Source organism: Mya arenaria, chromosome 5 (assembly GCF_026914265.1).
Source record: "Mya arenaria isolate MELC-2E11 chromosome 5, ASM2691426v1".
In the NCBI taxonomy this organism is placed as follows: Eukaryota; Metazoa; Mollusca; class Bivalvia; order Myida; family Myidae; genus Mya; species Mya arenaria.
In genome coordinates this window covers 21,055,976-21,072,481 of record NC_069126.1, presented here as the reverse complement: position 1 = coordinate 21,072,481, position 16,506 = coordinate 21,055,976, and the positions used below count along the sequence as shown (strand labels likewise).

Sequence of the window (16,506 nt, the reverse complement as noted above, 5' to 3'; positions counted from 1 at the left end):
CGACTTTACCAAATAGGCTGTGTCTGAGGCCCGACTTTACCAAATAGGCTGTGCCTGAGGCCCGACTTTACCAAATAGGCTGTGCCTGAGGCCTGACTTTATCAAATAGGCTGTGCCAGTCCCGACTTTACCAAATAAGCTGTGTCTGAGGCCCGACTTTATCAAATAGGCTGTGCCTGAGGCCCGACTTTACCAAATGGTGCTAGGCCAGACTTTACCAAATAGGCTGTGCCTGAGGCCCGACTTTACCAATTAGGCTGTGCCTGAGGCCCTACTTTACCAAATAGGCTGTGCCTGAGGCCCGACTTTACCAAATAGGCTGTGCCAGGCCCGACTTTACCAAATAGGCTGTACCAGGCCCGACTTTACCAAATAGGCTGTGTCTGAGGCCCGACTTTACCAAATAGGCTGTGCCTGAGGCCCGACTTTACCAAATAGGCTGTGCCTGAGGCCTGACTTTATCAAATAGGCTGTGCCAGTCCCGACTTTACCAAATAAGCTGTGTCTGAGGCCCGACTTTATCAAATAGGCTGTGCCTGAGGCCCGACTTTACCAAATGGTGCTAGGCCAGACTTTACCAAATAGGCTGTGCCTGAGGCCCGACCAAGTTATAAATTTGATCAATGCACATCAACAAACACTAGAACCTTTACATCAAATTGCTTAAATAAAAAAGGTTTTTCCATTGAAATTGGTTAATGATTTCAGGATTCATGAATAACAAATTATTTAAGCTATTATAAATGGACATGATATTCCACACTGATGTCATACAGTATTTATTATAACATGACTTTGAAATCAATATAATAAAATGGTTGTTTTGCTAAGTTCACTTACACAAACAACATTAATTCTGTTATTGAAAGATTCCTAAGACAAGGTTTCACAGTATTGTTGTCCTGGATTAGTGATATAATATTTGAGGTCAATAATCTGAAATACTTCTACTGATTAAAAATTTACATGGGGTAATGATATAATGAAATAATTGCCAAAATTTCGTGTAGGCTGAGGTCTTAAGATCCGTAAGCCTGAACAAGATTTGTACCATTCATAAGACAAGGTTTCACAGCATTGTTGTCCTGGATTAGTGATATAATAAAGTCAATAATCTGAAATACTTCTACTGATTAAAAATGTACATGGGGTAATTACATACACGCAAATTATTGCCAAAATTTCGTGTAGGCTGAGGTCTTAAGATCCGTAAGCCTGAACAAGATTTGTACCATTCCTTTATTGTTGCAAAATGTTATTATGCCTTAGAATCACAAAACCCCCCAGATTAAGGCTTCGATATGAAAACTAAATTACCCCTGAATTCTATTAAGATCTGTTCAAGCACAGTTCAAGAACTGTTCCCATCTGTTCAAGAACTGTCAAGAACTGTTCTTGAAAACAGGAGCTGCTTTTCGCAGGGGTTACAGATCATCAATAACAATATGTTTTTACAAAGCTGTTTTCAGAAAGGTATGCTTATATTGTCTGGAATCTTTCAACTGATAATGCAATTTAAGTCTTGAAAATTCTCCCATAAAAACTAAAAGCTAATTATTATTTTTTTTTAATTTTCCTATCAAAACATAGTGTTTAGTTCATATTTCCTTCAATGGGATCGGTGGATGTATTTTGATTGAATTACTGAAAGAAGCATTATAAATGAATTCATTACTTTGTTTTATTATTGAATTATTCATCCTTCATGTATGGGCACTTCCTAGTATGAGACATTTCAGGCCAACACTACATATAATATAGTAATTATTTATATTGTCTTTACTGAACAATTCAATTGGCTACTTACAAAAATGCACAAAAATTAGAAATTGCAAACTTTAAGTTAACATTATCTTCTGATATGATCTGTACAATTTTATAAATAACTTTCAAATTGATTGCATATGAATAGATCTTTTCAAACCTTCTGTCAGAACGTGGTGATAAATTGATAGCCTTATTATACGAATATAAACGTATATATCTGTGAAATTGATTCAGAAGATAACTATGTCATGTTTGCATTTGGATCTTTTACTTATAAATTAAAATTCCTTTAGCACATTTGACCGGTGAAAGCAGAAATGTTCTATATGCTTCATTTTTCTATTCTCATTTAGAACCCTCTTGCTGTCAATAAAACACTATGTCATGTAAGTTAAAAATCATAGATCTTATCATGAAATGATTTTTTACATGTCCAGTTTTATATATTTGCATTTAATTAGAGCATGGGTTACATATTAAGCCCTCAAATTATTACAAGCAACTTGGTTTGGTTGTCAAATCTTGTTGAGATATAACTTTATTTATATGAACAATTCAAATTAACTCAATAAACTTGTTATTGCCTACTTAACAAACATCAGTAAGAATTTAATTTTAAGTCAACACTGATTCCAAATTAGTATTTAAATATATTGAGTATAAGTAAAAAGTATTGTTTGGATTTATTATATTTATTATATTGGAGTATTATATTTAAAGTTAAGGAGACAACATAGTTTTGGCATTCATAAGCACAGTTTTAAGGGCATATTTCAAGATTTATAATTAATTACAAATTAATCCTTAAGCGCCACTAATTCATAGTATGCATTATATGTTTTATAACACCCTATAAACTTAGTTTTATGATAATAATTTCTTCGTTCTTTAATTTTTCACTTAAATTCACACAAAAAGAATCATGATAGATTGTGTCTTAAGTTTATTTACAATAAGCATTACAACATTTCCTTTTGCATAATTTCCTAAAATAATAATGAGACTGCAATTGGCTTCTATGAGGACCTATCAAGGTCAAGCACTTTATAACTGCAGGCTATAGTGAACAGTACTTTAAAAGGCTAACAAGCGTTAAAGTCTTACATTCAAAAGTATCCGGTTTATTAGGTATCATAATGTCACCTAATGACGAGTATATGACTACATGATTTGCAGTACAAGTGTGAATGTTATTCTTTAAAGGGTTGAATTGTATGATACATTGTACTTTCCAGCGGGTCTTGGTGAATCCTGCACCAATCCCAGCCGCACGTGCAGCGTGAGTGACTCCGCATGTACCTTTGGCACATGCCAATGCTCAAATGGCTTTGTCAGTAGTGGCAGCACGTGTATCACAAGCACGGGTAAGTCCGTGTGTTGTCAGCTTTGCTTTCTGTTGTTGCTTTTTGTTGTGGTTTCAAACCAGCTTTGTTGCATTTGCTAATCACTTAATAATGATGGTACCTTTTACACCGCTCTTATCTGATTTAGTGATGTTTCTGATTGTTGGTCATGTTAAATGTTAACATTATCTGAATATGTTTACTCCTATTGATTTGCCTTGGGCTTGGCTTCAGCTTGTATTTCTTGATGCATTTTGGCCTCTGCAATTCTGTTCTGTTACAAACTCTTTTACACTTTGACTTTCTTTTGGATTGTTGTATACTTCTCTTTTTTTATGTTATACTATAAATGACACAAATTATTCTTAGAATCGTTTATTTCCCACTGAAGTAGAAGCATTCCCTTTACAGCGTCCCTCGGAGAATCATGCACGGGCCCAACTCGGGCTTGTGTCACTGGCTTTACAGCTTGTGGGGCGTTTGGTGTTTGTGAATGTCAGGCCAACTATATCCAGTCTGGGACCCAATGTGTCGATGCTAATGGTTTGACCTTTTAACAGTGACTGTTGTAGACTATTCTGTTATTACACATTCCTTTAAAACTGGCTACTGTATAACTGAAATGATAAATTGTCCTTCAAGACCAAACCAAACATATTAAGTTAGTAAACACAACTGGAAGAATTGCGATGTTTCAATATTCTTTAAATATTTAAGGAATGTTCTTAAGCTCAGCAAGTCTGTTTGCATTCTCTTCATATTATGTTCACAAAGTCTTTTTAAGGTAACATAAATAAAATAGAACAAACAAATTACACCCTCTGTCACTGTGTATATCCAAACTCCGGAACTTTCAGCTGCGCTCGGAGGGGAATGCATTAATCCCACACGTACATGCGTGGTTGCCGACTCCAGCTGTGACCCGTTATCTGGATACACGTGTCAATGCTCCAGGGGGTTTGTTCAGACAAGGGATGCGTGTATTGTCGACTACGGTACTTTGTGGCTCCCATATATGTTCACTTTTCGGAATTGACATGATGGTTCTTGTCATAATGATCACTTTTTCATATGTATTTTGTTGTTTTGAATCAAAATCACTTACCAATTAGGATTTGAGCACTCCCCTCCATATATGAGTGAAATCATTATCAACATGTATTTCCCTATCAGAGTTTTCCACTAATATGTCTTAAGGCGGTTCTTTGTGCGATTGCAATGATGCTATGTTCATGTTGACCTGTTTGTTCCAATTTCTAATGGTGCCTCTGTTTAATTGATTTGTTGTCGCTTTGGTGTTTTCAATTAACATTACATTTTGGAGTTCTTTCAATGTCCTAGTGTTTAAAAGATTATTATACAAGATGTTCTTAAATAAAATATGCATTTCTCAATTACTTCCAGTTACTTTCTTTGTAGTTTCATATTCACTGTAGGAATTTCCTAACACACTGCTCGTTATCATTTTTGAGGATTGTTTTATGTTGTTGTGACTATGGCAGCTTATATCGGGGAGTCGTGCAGTAACCCAGTCCGCTCCTGTCTAACAAGCAGCACGGTCTGCGGCACCTCAGGGACATGTGAATGCAACTCGGGGTACATTCAGTCCTCATCCTCGTGCATACCAGATAGTGGTTAGCATCTTTGCCCTAATGTTTGCTGCTTTCGAGTAATAATGTTTGGCTTTTTATTTTTGGTTTTTCTTGAAATGGCTACTAAGCTGAAGAGGGAGAATTTCAAAATGGGTGATCGAGATTGTCAGATTGTCGCCTTGTGTTATTTGTCTAGACTGGTCATCAATATTTCAATCATGTTAATGTTGCATCCATAATAATGATCAGATAATCTAGACTGGTTGGTGAGATGTTTGATAATGATTTTACTACTAGACCGCAGGGCTATTCTCCAAGGAAATGACCATATGCATGGTCAGATATTAATTAAATTTCATTGATTAAATTTTTGCAATGTATGTACTTTCAGCTGGCCTGGGAGACTCTTGTTCGAACCCTTCTCGCTCATGCACTGTGTTGAACACGGTATGTGATCAATTTTCTGGTTACACATGCCAGTGCACGGGAAATTACGTGCAGTTTGGAAACCAGTGTATTGCCAACTATGGTAAGATCGAAAAAACCTGTCCCACATACCATTAACAGTGTATTTGTACTAGCAGATTACCTTTTGTAGTGTTAACTGTTTGTCTATCACTTGAACAGCATGACAGTTCAGTTGTTAAATATTGACCAATCGATCTTCCTTGTTTATTTGGCCAACATTAGTTCTTACATGAAATTCACTTTAGTTTTATCACTAACATACTTATCGCTATTAGTTTAACAATAATTTGGTTGTTTGGGGGTTCAGTTTCTGATTTTAATGTTCGATGTTTAGGCTTGCATGTTATTACAGCTTACGTTGGTGAAAACTGTGCCAGCCCGCCTCGAATTTGTTTTACCCAGTACACAACGTGCGGCCCAACTGGGTTCTGTGTTTGTGACAAGGATTACATCGAATACAGCTCTCAATGTTTCTATACCCTCGGTTAGATCTAGTTTTTAGTTCCAATTTCTGTTACTGTCTCTTGTTAAATCTTGCAATTTATTTTGATATGGTTAAAATTAGTCAAATAACTAGTGGCATTCTTTTGTCATACAATATGCTGTGTGCATGTTTTGTATAAATATATATATAGTATTAATGTCAATAACTAATGATAGAACTTCAGCCCTCTTTTTCTCTGTAATAAACATCAACATATTTGTCATGAAATGGTAGATTCATGTAAAGTTTTGATTTTGTATCATCAATTAGCAATAAATGTTTCAACAAAAAACCTTTTTAAATAACAAATGTAGTACCTGTATATAGTCAGAATGCATAGTCAGAATGCATTTAATCATATCTATAACACATAGGATTATGGCTAATATTTTCAGCTGCTCTAGGAGAGTCATGTACAAACCCCAATCGTGCATGCTCAGTAGCAAATTCTGCATGTGATTCCTCAAGTTTCACATGCCAGTGCACAACTGGCTATTTGCAAAATGGCACATCATGTGTCTTTGGCAGTGGTAAGGGATGTTGTGTAGCAGAGACCACTAAATATAGCCCTGCTGTCATGTAGCTGTACCTGCTCTTGTAGCTTCAATCTAGGCACCTTTCATTGTTTTGCCACAATGGGTGGGGGGAGGGGAAGTGTTGGGAGGAGGGGAACACTAACTGGTTCAAAAAGAGATATTTCATCTGGGGGAAATCTTGGTGTCTAAATCCCTAGGAAAGAGGTTTGGAATGCCTGTATCAAATATCATAGGATTTGAAAGCACATCTAAGTCTACATGTATTTCCTGGGTCGAATGTTTGGTGTCTTAATCCTTACCATGGCGCAGGCAGTGATCGCACATGTTGAAAGCATAAAAAATAAAAGAATGGAAAATTCATCCTACAGCAGGGAGTGGTCAGAGATGTTCAAGGCATTAACAATTGTAGGATGGAAGATTCAGTGAAGTTTCCTAGGTGGCAAAATATTGACAAGTGCATTATATTCCATTAACAGCTCTTAAAAGTAATGGAATTATAGTTTTAATTACAGCTACTAAATATTGGTTTTATATATGTATCCTTGAACAAATGCGGAAGTTTTAATTTCAGGTTTATGTTGAACAATTTTCTATGTACATGTAGCAAGTTTTGTTTCATTCACCATTTTTGATTTTTTTAAAATAATACCTGAACAAAATATTCAATGAATGATTCTTGAGTTACTTATGATTGTGAAATCTGGGGTAATAGTACTGATATAAAGTTATTGGAAAACACTTAGCAAGAAAGTACATTCTGCATACTGGTATTAATTTAGTTATTAAGAATACTTTGGCCTTGAAAAATAAGGGTTAAAAAAGCTAGCTGTGGAAAATGTTTGAGAATACATATGCAATGTGGGTACTCATGTACTATTCTGTTTAGGAAGGAATTCAGTAAATGTTTTTTACTGAAGGTGGTAGAGATGTTGCAAGAATTTGGATTTAGATATTGAATTATTTTAATAGCTAGCATTGTTTTTTATTTTTTTCTTGAGTCTGAGAATCATATACCATATACATTTCTATAGTTTATGTTATTTTGATCCGTTTACTAATTTATACATGTAAACTGCACAGTTTGAGAGTGAATTCCCCCTTTTGAATGCATTTAAAATTCTTACCTTGGATTGAAATAACAGTCACAATTAACTATTTAAATCTCAGTGTTATGTATAGTCAATTTTACTGGGCTTTGTAAATAAAACATTTAGACAATTAAATATAAAAACTTTGAAAGGAATTATTAAAGAATAAGAAAATGGTATTGTCACAATCTGATGTAACAGAAATACATCATTTAATTTAGACTTACTAGGTTATTAGTTTAATAGGCTGATTGCATATGTAATCAGTATTATGTCTTTAACCATTTAGAATATTATACTCTATTTTAGAATTATTTTAATAACATTTGAAAAATACGTTTTTAAATTCATGTCTGTAAATTATTCTTAACACCGACTCTTATCCCACCAACCAGCTACGATTGGTCAGTCCTGCATAAACCCTTCAAGAACGTGTTCAACAACAAACACCATTTGTGGCCAGGGGTCGGGCATTTGCGTCTGTTCATCCGGCTACTTTCAGTCTGGATCTACTTGCTATCTTAGCAATGGTTAGAATATGTTTTATAATGCATGTATGTATTGTCTTAGAATAGGTTTAAATATTCATAAAAAAGACTCATGTTTTGTGCCATCCCTTTTTGATTATGTACTTAATTTTATGAAGTGTTTAAATCTTCATTAATGTTACTAAGGGATTGTGAACGGCCTTAAACAAAGAGCGTTTCTTAACATTCCAGCCACTTTTTGTTTTCTTTGAGATGCTTTATGGATAAACTGAAACAGCAATAGATGAAAAGAGGCTAAACCTAAAGATGATTACATTGAATCATAGTCAATGGGCTCTATAAACCATAAACATTTTGCCATCAATAGTGGGACTAGGAGACCAATGTTCCAACCCAACTAGGACATGCTTGACAACAAATTCGCAGTGCGGCAGCAACGGTTTCTGCGAGTGCGCCTCGGGATATTTCCAGTCAGGGTCTCTCTGTTATGAAAGCTCAGGTATGATGTGTGCCGCTAACTGTCAGCACACTCTTTCCCTAGGGTGGGGTCTTCAAACCTTTTCCCATGAGCACTTCACATGTTTGAACTGAAGTTTTAAGTTTGATCTTGTTAAATCAATCAGGCGAATATACATATGTAATTTTCATTCCACATCATTAAATGATTTTAAAGGTCAGTAAAGGTATTTTAATATCTTTATATATTTGAGAATACATTTAAGTTGTAATTGTGTATGTCTCGCATACACAGGGTCTGATGTCCAATCTTCAAGACAAAATGCCACTCAAAGTGCATATTTGAATATATGCATATCAATTCTGATTTCTTTTACCATGGAATTGAATTCCAGCATGTTTCATAACAGCTTTATCTGTCGTATATTTATGATTTAAATGGATTTGTAAATTTGGCATGTTTACCATCATTTCAGTTGGTCTCAATCAGGCCTGTACAAATCCCAGTCGTACATGCTCAGTTACTAATTCTATATGCGGATCGTCTGGTCTGTGTGTGTGTGGATCGGGATACGTCCAATCCGGATCGTCATGCATCACTAGCACTGGTTAGATACCACCATTATGTATGGCTGTATTAGAAATTAATTCCTTGGTGTTGAACCAACTCAAGTAGCTAGCCCTGTTGTCACCTAACAATTTTGCACATGCATGAACTTTCCATAGTGTCAAAAGGTATGGGAAACAGTTATGTACTCTCTATAATGAATGTATTCAAAACAGTTGTCATACACTCTTCTAACATGAAAATGAACATTAACCTTGTGTGTGTCCCTGTTCTTATCCTCTTAAAAGTTCTTGATTTGATGCATTCATACAGGAGGGACAATTTCACTATATCTTTGCTCTGAACAATATAGGACATATTACTCTACATACACCAATGTATACAATCTGGACAAAATAGAACTTAGGTTCTTATTTACTCTGTGAACAAATATGGATTCTGGATCTACTTGTCTGTCTCTACTTGACAGTTCTCGACATTGTTTTATTATTCATCTTCAATGGTTGGTGTTTCTACATATAAAGTCTAAACAAAATGTACCAAAGTGTTTATTCCTGATGGAAAACATACTCTATAAACTTGTCGATACAGTGAAAGAGTTATATTGCATATCTATTTATTTTAAATATTTTTCTGAGTTAAATTTCGATCTTAAAAAAGTAAGTATTTCTGTCAAAATTATTTTTTATATTTATATTTATCAAAGCATATTACATTTTTTTAATATTTAGAGTAAATTAAGTCTTTCTGAGAAAGGCCATATAGTATTTACCTTTGTACACAGCACTACTAAGCACTCGAAAATTAAGGCTAATGTTTAAACTTTTGATAAAAGTGTTAAGCTTAAACATTCAGCTGTTAAAGTGAAAAAAACACAAGTTTTATTTGTGTGATTAAATTGTTTTTACACACATTAATATAGGATAAAACAAGCAATGTATTCCTCTGCTCTTTGGTATTATAACTGAAAACAACATTAATACATTCAAGCTTTGCAGCTGGTGTTGGAGAGAGCTTTGCTAACCCATCTCGCACGTGTGTCATGAGCAACTCAGCCTGTGGCTCATCAGGCGTTTGTACATGTTCTACTGGATATATCACATTCAATTCAGCATGTTTCTCTTCAACTGGTTAGATTTCTTTTAAGTTAATGAACATTTGAAATTAAAGACATGGTTAGTTTTATAGCAAATTTTCTTTTGATACCTTTTGACCAAGTTTAATTTAATGTATGATTTAAGCCAATATGCACATCTAGGTTTCTTCCCTTCAAATGCATCCTAGATTTTGAAAAGAAAGATATAAAAATACTACCTACAAGGCCTTCTTGGATTAACAAAATAGATGCTTGAATAGATAACTACACTACAGAAATAAGCATTGTGGAAAATTGAGATTTCTCATAATGTATACAAGCAATTTCAAAGAAAAGTTGATGTAAAAAGATCAAGTCTTCGACATAGATTTCATCTTGTTAACCATAATTTCAGTTGGTCTAAATGGGGAATGTGAGAATCCTAGTCGTACATGTTCAGTGACTAATTCTGAATGTGGATCGTCTGGTTTCTGTGTGTGTGGATCAGGATATGTACAATCTGGATCGTCATGCATCACTAGCAATGGTTTGAAATCACAATAATGTATTCTTACTATAGGATATATATACAACTGTCACCCCTTGTTATAATTTCGGTCATTCGCTCAAATTATTTGGAAATGTCTTTATTTAGTTCTTTGCCTGTAAATAAGCTCTGAAGTGTATTAACGTAAACCTCATATTTTTGTGTTGTTTCTCACTTTTTGATGTAACGTTCAAATGAAGCGACGGGTATGCTGAATGTTATCTTACAGATGAATGTGATTTCTTTGAACATATACGATACACTCATGTATCCATGTTGTTGTCAAATTTCACTGTATTAGGTTCTTTTTCATTCCAATGATATGTAGTACATTCATAAACCATGTATACATTCCTCCGAAAGTGCTATGATATATATGGACTTATATAAAGAGTATATTTGCTTTATGGACCAACATGTCCATACACCCTTTTTAAGTGACACTGTAGAACGTTGGTAATATGGGGATTTTGGTCTATTTATTCATAAAAAGTAAATGAACAGATTTCTTTATTTCTTTGGAAGTAATTGTCAAAATACTGCCTGTAATCATCTGTGTCTGCAGCGCATGCTGGTGTGAGAGGCACATTTGAAATAATATAAGATTGACATTTAATATGTTGATTTGTACTTTATTAAAGGAAACAAAGGACACATTAGATTTTCTCTTTTATCGTTAAACATAATCATTATGAAATCCCTAATCAATTAGACATTTTCAGCCAATCTTGGAGAGAGCTGTGCTAACCCATCTCGCGATTGTGTCACGAGCAACTCAGCCTGTGGCTCATCAGGCATTTGTACATGTTTTACTGGATATATCACATTCAACTCAGCATGTTATACTTTAACTGGTTAGATTTCTTTTACATTGGTGAACATTTGAAATTAAATATAGGGCTAGTTTTATAGAGAATTACCTTTTGGAACCTTTTGGCCGCCAAGTTTCATATATATAGTGTATGATTTTAGCCAAAATGCACAGCTATGTTTCTTGCCTTTGCAGCTTTAAAAGCGTCCTAGAATTAGAAAAGAAAGATAGAAAAATACTACCGGCACCTTCCAGTCCTACTTGAATTAACAAAATAGATTTAAAAAGATAGCTACATTACATAAATAGGCAATGGAAACTTATTAAATTGAAAACTTCCTGGTGATGTATACAAGCAATTTCAAAATTAATAAATCGAGAGGTAAAAAGATCAAGTCTTCTACATAGAATTCATCTTGTTTACCATAATTTCAGTTGGTCTAAATGAGGAATGTGAGAATCCCAGTCGTACATGTTCAGTGACTAATTCTGAATGTGGATCGTCTGGTTTCTGTGTGTGTGGATCAGGATATGTACAATATGGATCGTCATGCATCTCTAGCAATGGTTTGAAATCACCATATGCACTCTTACTAAGGGATATACAAGTAGCTGTCACCCATTATTATAATTTCGGTCATATTAATGGAAAAGTTATTTTATTTCTTTGCTTGAAAATATTTAAAGCTCTGGATTGTATTCACGTAAAACTCAATTTTTTGTGTTGTTTCTCACTTCTTGATGTAACTTTCAAATAAAAGTATTCTGAATGTTATCTTACAGATGAATTTGATTTCTATGTAGTAAACACTCATGTATCAATGTTGTTGGAAATTTCACTGTATTAGGTTCTTTTTCATAATACATTCATAAATCATGTATACATTCCTCCGAAAGTGCTGTGATATATATGGACTTATATAAAGAGTATATTTCCTTCATGGACCAACATGTACATAGACTCTAGTTACACTGAAAAGCATTGGTAATATGGGGCTTTTGGTTTGTTTATTTATAAAAAAAATGGTATTTGAACAGATTTCTTTATTTCTTTGGAAGTAATTGTCAAAATACTTCCTGTATTCATCTGTGTCTGCAGCGCATGCTGGTGTGTGATGCACATTTGAAATAATATAAGATTGGCATTTAATATGTTGATTTGTACTTTATTAAAGGAAACAAAGGACACATTAGATTTTCTCTTTTATCATTAATTATAATCATTATGAGATCCCTAATCAATTAGATATTTTCAGCCAATCTTGGAGAGAGCTGTGCTAACCCATCTCGCACATGTGTCACGAGCAACTCAGCCTGTGGCTCGTCAGGCATTTGTACATGTTCTACTGGATATATCACATTCAACTCAGCATGTTTCTCTTCAACTGGTTAGATCTTTTTACACCCTTCTGTAATTTGAAATGAAATATCTGGTACTTTCTTTAGAGAGTTTACTTGAGGCCAAGCTTCATTTAGTGTGTATGATTAAACACATACTTACATTTAGCAGTTTAATATAAATATTCGACATTTTGAAAAGAAAGATATAAAAATACCATTCTTGGATTAGCAAAATAGATTTTTAAATGATAACTACATTACAGAAATTAGCAATGGAAACTTATTAAATTGAAAACTTCCTGGTGATGTATACAAGCAGTTTCAAAATTAATAAATCGAGAGGTAAAAAGATCAAATCTTTGCAATGGAATTCATCTTGTTTACCATAATTTCAGTTGGTCTAAATGAGGAATGTGAGAATCCCAATCGTACATGTTCAGTGACTAATTCTGAATGTGGATCGTCTGGTTTCTGTGTGTGTGGATCAGGATATGTACAATCTGGATCGTCATGCGTCACTAGCAATGGTTTGAAATCACCATATGCACTCTTACTAAGGGATATACAAGTAGCTGTCACCCATTACTACACATTCTGTCTTTTGGTTTAATTGGATGAACTTTGTATTCTTGTTTTTGTTTTCTTCCATAAAAAATAAACTCCACTTTGGTGTCCTGAGTTTAACAAGTAAATGGAATAAAGGTATGCTGATGCATTCTTTTATGTGTGTCTGAATATCCTTATCTGCTCTGTCTCTGACCCCAGATTTGATTTAGTTTGTGGTGAGGTCGATTTTGTACTTCTGTGAACACACATACTATCATGTATCTTCCCACTCTTCTTTTGGTGTTTCATTCAGCTACCAACAATGTTTGTTGATTTTTCATTGGCGCGAAACTCTTGGTTGGATAAAACATGTACCATATTCACCAGTATAAATAGTGTAGACATTTACAATGTAAATTTTAGATTTAGTTAAATTTTAACAATGATAAAGTTTAATAATTGATCTGTTTAGATGATTGTAGATTTCAAAGTACTAATTTTTTTCTTGTGCCTTTAATGTATAAATGAACTATAAATCATCAATAAATCTAACACCTTGCAGCCAGTCTTGGAGAGAGCTGTGTTAACCCATCTCGCACGTGTGTCACGAGCAACTCAGCCTGTGGCTCATCAGGCATTTGTACATGTTCTACTGGATATGTCACATTCAACTCAGCATGTTTCTCTTCAACTGGTTAGACATTATCTGTTGTCAACATTGTTGTTCACTGTATTATCAAATTAAAGGGAACATTTCAGAGAAATTACTTGAACAATTTGGTATCCGGATCATGAAGGCTGATAAAGACTGGGTTCTGTATTTCCTACCCAACACTTTTCCCTTCCTAGCTTAAACATATTGTTATGCTTGTACTATTTATTTACTATCCAGAAACATTTAGAAACTCTACCCACTTTTTTCCTAAATGCTAAGCTATCATAAAATAGCAACCTCCCCTGCATCTAGCTATTGATAACAATCTTGTTAATCAATATTTCTTTTAGTATATTCTGTGTGCTACATGTATTTGTGTTTCACTATACTCTATGTGCACTTGTTTGATGTGATTATTTTCACAGTGAATCTGGGCGACTCGTGCGTGAATCCCACTCTGACTTGCAGCGTGCCAAATTCCTCGTGCGGAGTTTCCGGCACATGCACGTGCTCTCAGGGCTACACACAGTCAGGATCTACATGTGTATCAAACTCTGGTTAGAATTCTGAATTATCTCCCTTAGATAGGTTACACCCAACTAGATGAGAGCTGATATTTGGATGCTGCATGACAATTTATGCTGTTTTAGATAAGAGCTAAATTTTGTCATTTAATATATGATACAGATGATAGGTATTAATTTATGTCATCGATGTTTCATAACACTTAAGATTGATTTTTTTTCTAAGAAGCAATACTTTTAGTTCAGTGATGAATGTTTCAGTTTTTTGTATCTTTGTGGTAGTAACAAAATTTTTAGCATGTTCGTAAAATGTATTTTTGAAAACGTGACAAGGACCTTCATGTATAAACTAGGATATAATTTTCCATTAATCATTCATAATAAAAGACATAAAGCATATGTTCTCTGAATGTTTCAATTATCTAAGTATTATTTTTGTCACAATATTATGCATATTCCTCGCAGAAAGTGAAGACCTGTTTGCATAATACTATTTTCATACCTTGATGGTTATTATCAGCGATTTCCGTATCCATTTTTAAATTTTAGGACTTTAAATCTTTTATTTCTATATTGATTTCAGCCTCAGAACATCAATAAACAATCATTCATATCTCAGATACCATATTTATATCAAAGTATATCATACACAATTCTTCCATTTGCATGTGTTAAACTAACTGAGGAAAAAAAATAAACTAGCCCAGATTTCTTTTCCAAACTGTAACAATGTAGCAGCACGTATTAATAAGGCTTAAAAAAATTGTATGTTTGTTTATGGTTTCCCAGCCTCATGATTTGACTATACCTTTTTACTGACTTGAAAAATAATTATTTCATCAATTGTTTGATTTTTTTTCCTTTAAAAGTTCAAACTGAAATGTTTCTGGCTTTCACAATACCAGTGATGCTGATAATGATTGTATGATGTACTTTAGCATATAATTTATAATGTTGGTTACAGAAATATCTTAATCAACAATTTGCCTAATTAAAAAAAATCAAAAAAATCCAACAAACTACACTATTGTTTTTGGGCATGAAACCGAAAACAAACTTTAATATTTTTACGCCTTATACTTAGTAGCACTGTTTGTTTTTCTGTGCTGTTGACTGCAGCTCTTACTTAACTGCAGCATACTTACTAACAACAGAGCACTTTTTTCACAGCGGGGCTCGGTGAATCGTGCACAAGTCCGACTCGCACATGCGTAGATGCTAATACAGAGTGTAATGCTACAAACGGCACATGTGATTGTGAGAGCGGCTACGTATCTAATTCAGTCACATGCATCAGTGAATCGGGTAATTTGTGATCATTTAATGAGTGTGGTGCATTTAACTTCTGAATTTTGATTATAAACAGAATTACAAAAGATTCAATTTACAGACTATGGCATAAAATGCTTTCAATAATTCTTGTTATATTTCCTGATGTTATTGCTAGTATGTTTATATACCGGTAAATTAAATATTGGTTATTTGAGAAATATTTAATAATAATAATAATAATAATAATAATCTAATGGGTATTTATTAATAAGTGAATGGCTGTTAAGAAAAAGAGAATATGATATACATTTTTCAAGGAAGCGAATGGTCCAGATTTTGAGCATGTTATATTTTGCAGATAAACTTACTATAGAGAACTAACATTAAACTAACACTCAGTGTGATAGACTAACATTTTTACCGCAAAAAAGTATTTTATAGATATATTTTATAGATATGTTTACAAGATAGCTATTTTGATGAATTAACAAAAATGTTCTCATTTTATACATCTACAAAACTATGTAAGCATTGTGTTATAAATGTATTTCTTTTTAGATTAAAGATAACAGAAAGACTCAATTCCCAAACTCTTTCTTTCCCGAAGGATTTAATTTGTGAATAAATATTTTTGTCATTATATTCCCCAAAGTCAAACCATGTCATACATATGAATTATTCATTTATTTGAATTTAAAGCTGCACTCTCACAGAAATACCATTTTTATTTTTTGTCTTGGAAAGAGCAAATTTTTGCATTTATATCTGAAAACCAATGATATAAGAGTACTGTAAAAAAATCAGATGGCAGATGTTCATATTTCCGTTCGAAAACTAATGTTTTATGACTTAAACCGTTACTAACGGTTTTATGGCGTAAACTGTTACTAACGGTTTAAGAAAAATGCATAAAACACCCATTTTTGAACTTAAATATAAAATCTG

The 16,506-nt window shown here is 33.7% G+C and overlaps 1 protein-coding gene across 5 annotated transcripts in view; it reads left to right on the top strand.

Annotated features, from left to right (window-relative positions):
- Positions 1-16,506, top strand: part of LOC128234268 (EGF-like domain-containing protein comC) — a 62,370-nt gene that overhangs the window by 28,346 nt on the left and 17,518 nt on the right. The window contains exons 8-17 of one of the 5 annotated variants that reach the window (XM_052948404.1): positions 3,003-3,131; positions 5,094-5,231; positions 7,674-7,808; positions 8,134-8,265; positions 8,699-8,830; positions 12,480-12,611; positions 12,960-13,091; positions 13,673-13,804; positions 14,191-14,322; positions 15,460-15,594. In XM_052948404.1, coding sequence (XP_052804364.1) covers positions 3,003-3,131; positions 5,094-5,231; positions 7,674-7,808; positions 8,134-8,265; positions 8,699-8,830; positions 12,480-12,611; positions 12,960-13,091; positions 13,673-13,804; positions 14,191-14,322; positions 15,460-15,594 — 1,329 coding nt within the window. The remainder of the gene's footprint in view (positions 1-3,002; positions 3,132-5,093; positions 5,232-7,673; positions 7,809-8,133; positions 8,266-8,698; positions 8,831-12,479; positions 12,612-12,959; positions 13,092-13,672; positions 13,805-14,190; positions 14,323-15,459; positions 15,595-16,506) is intronic. The other 4 variants (XM_052948405.1, XM_052948407.1, XM_052948408.1 and 1 more) reach the window with 4 other exon arrangements.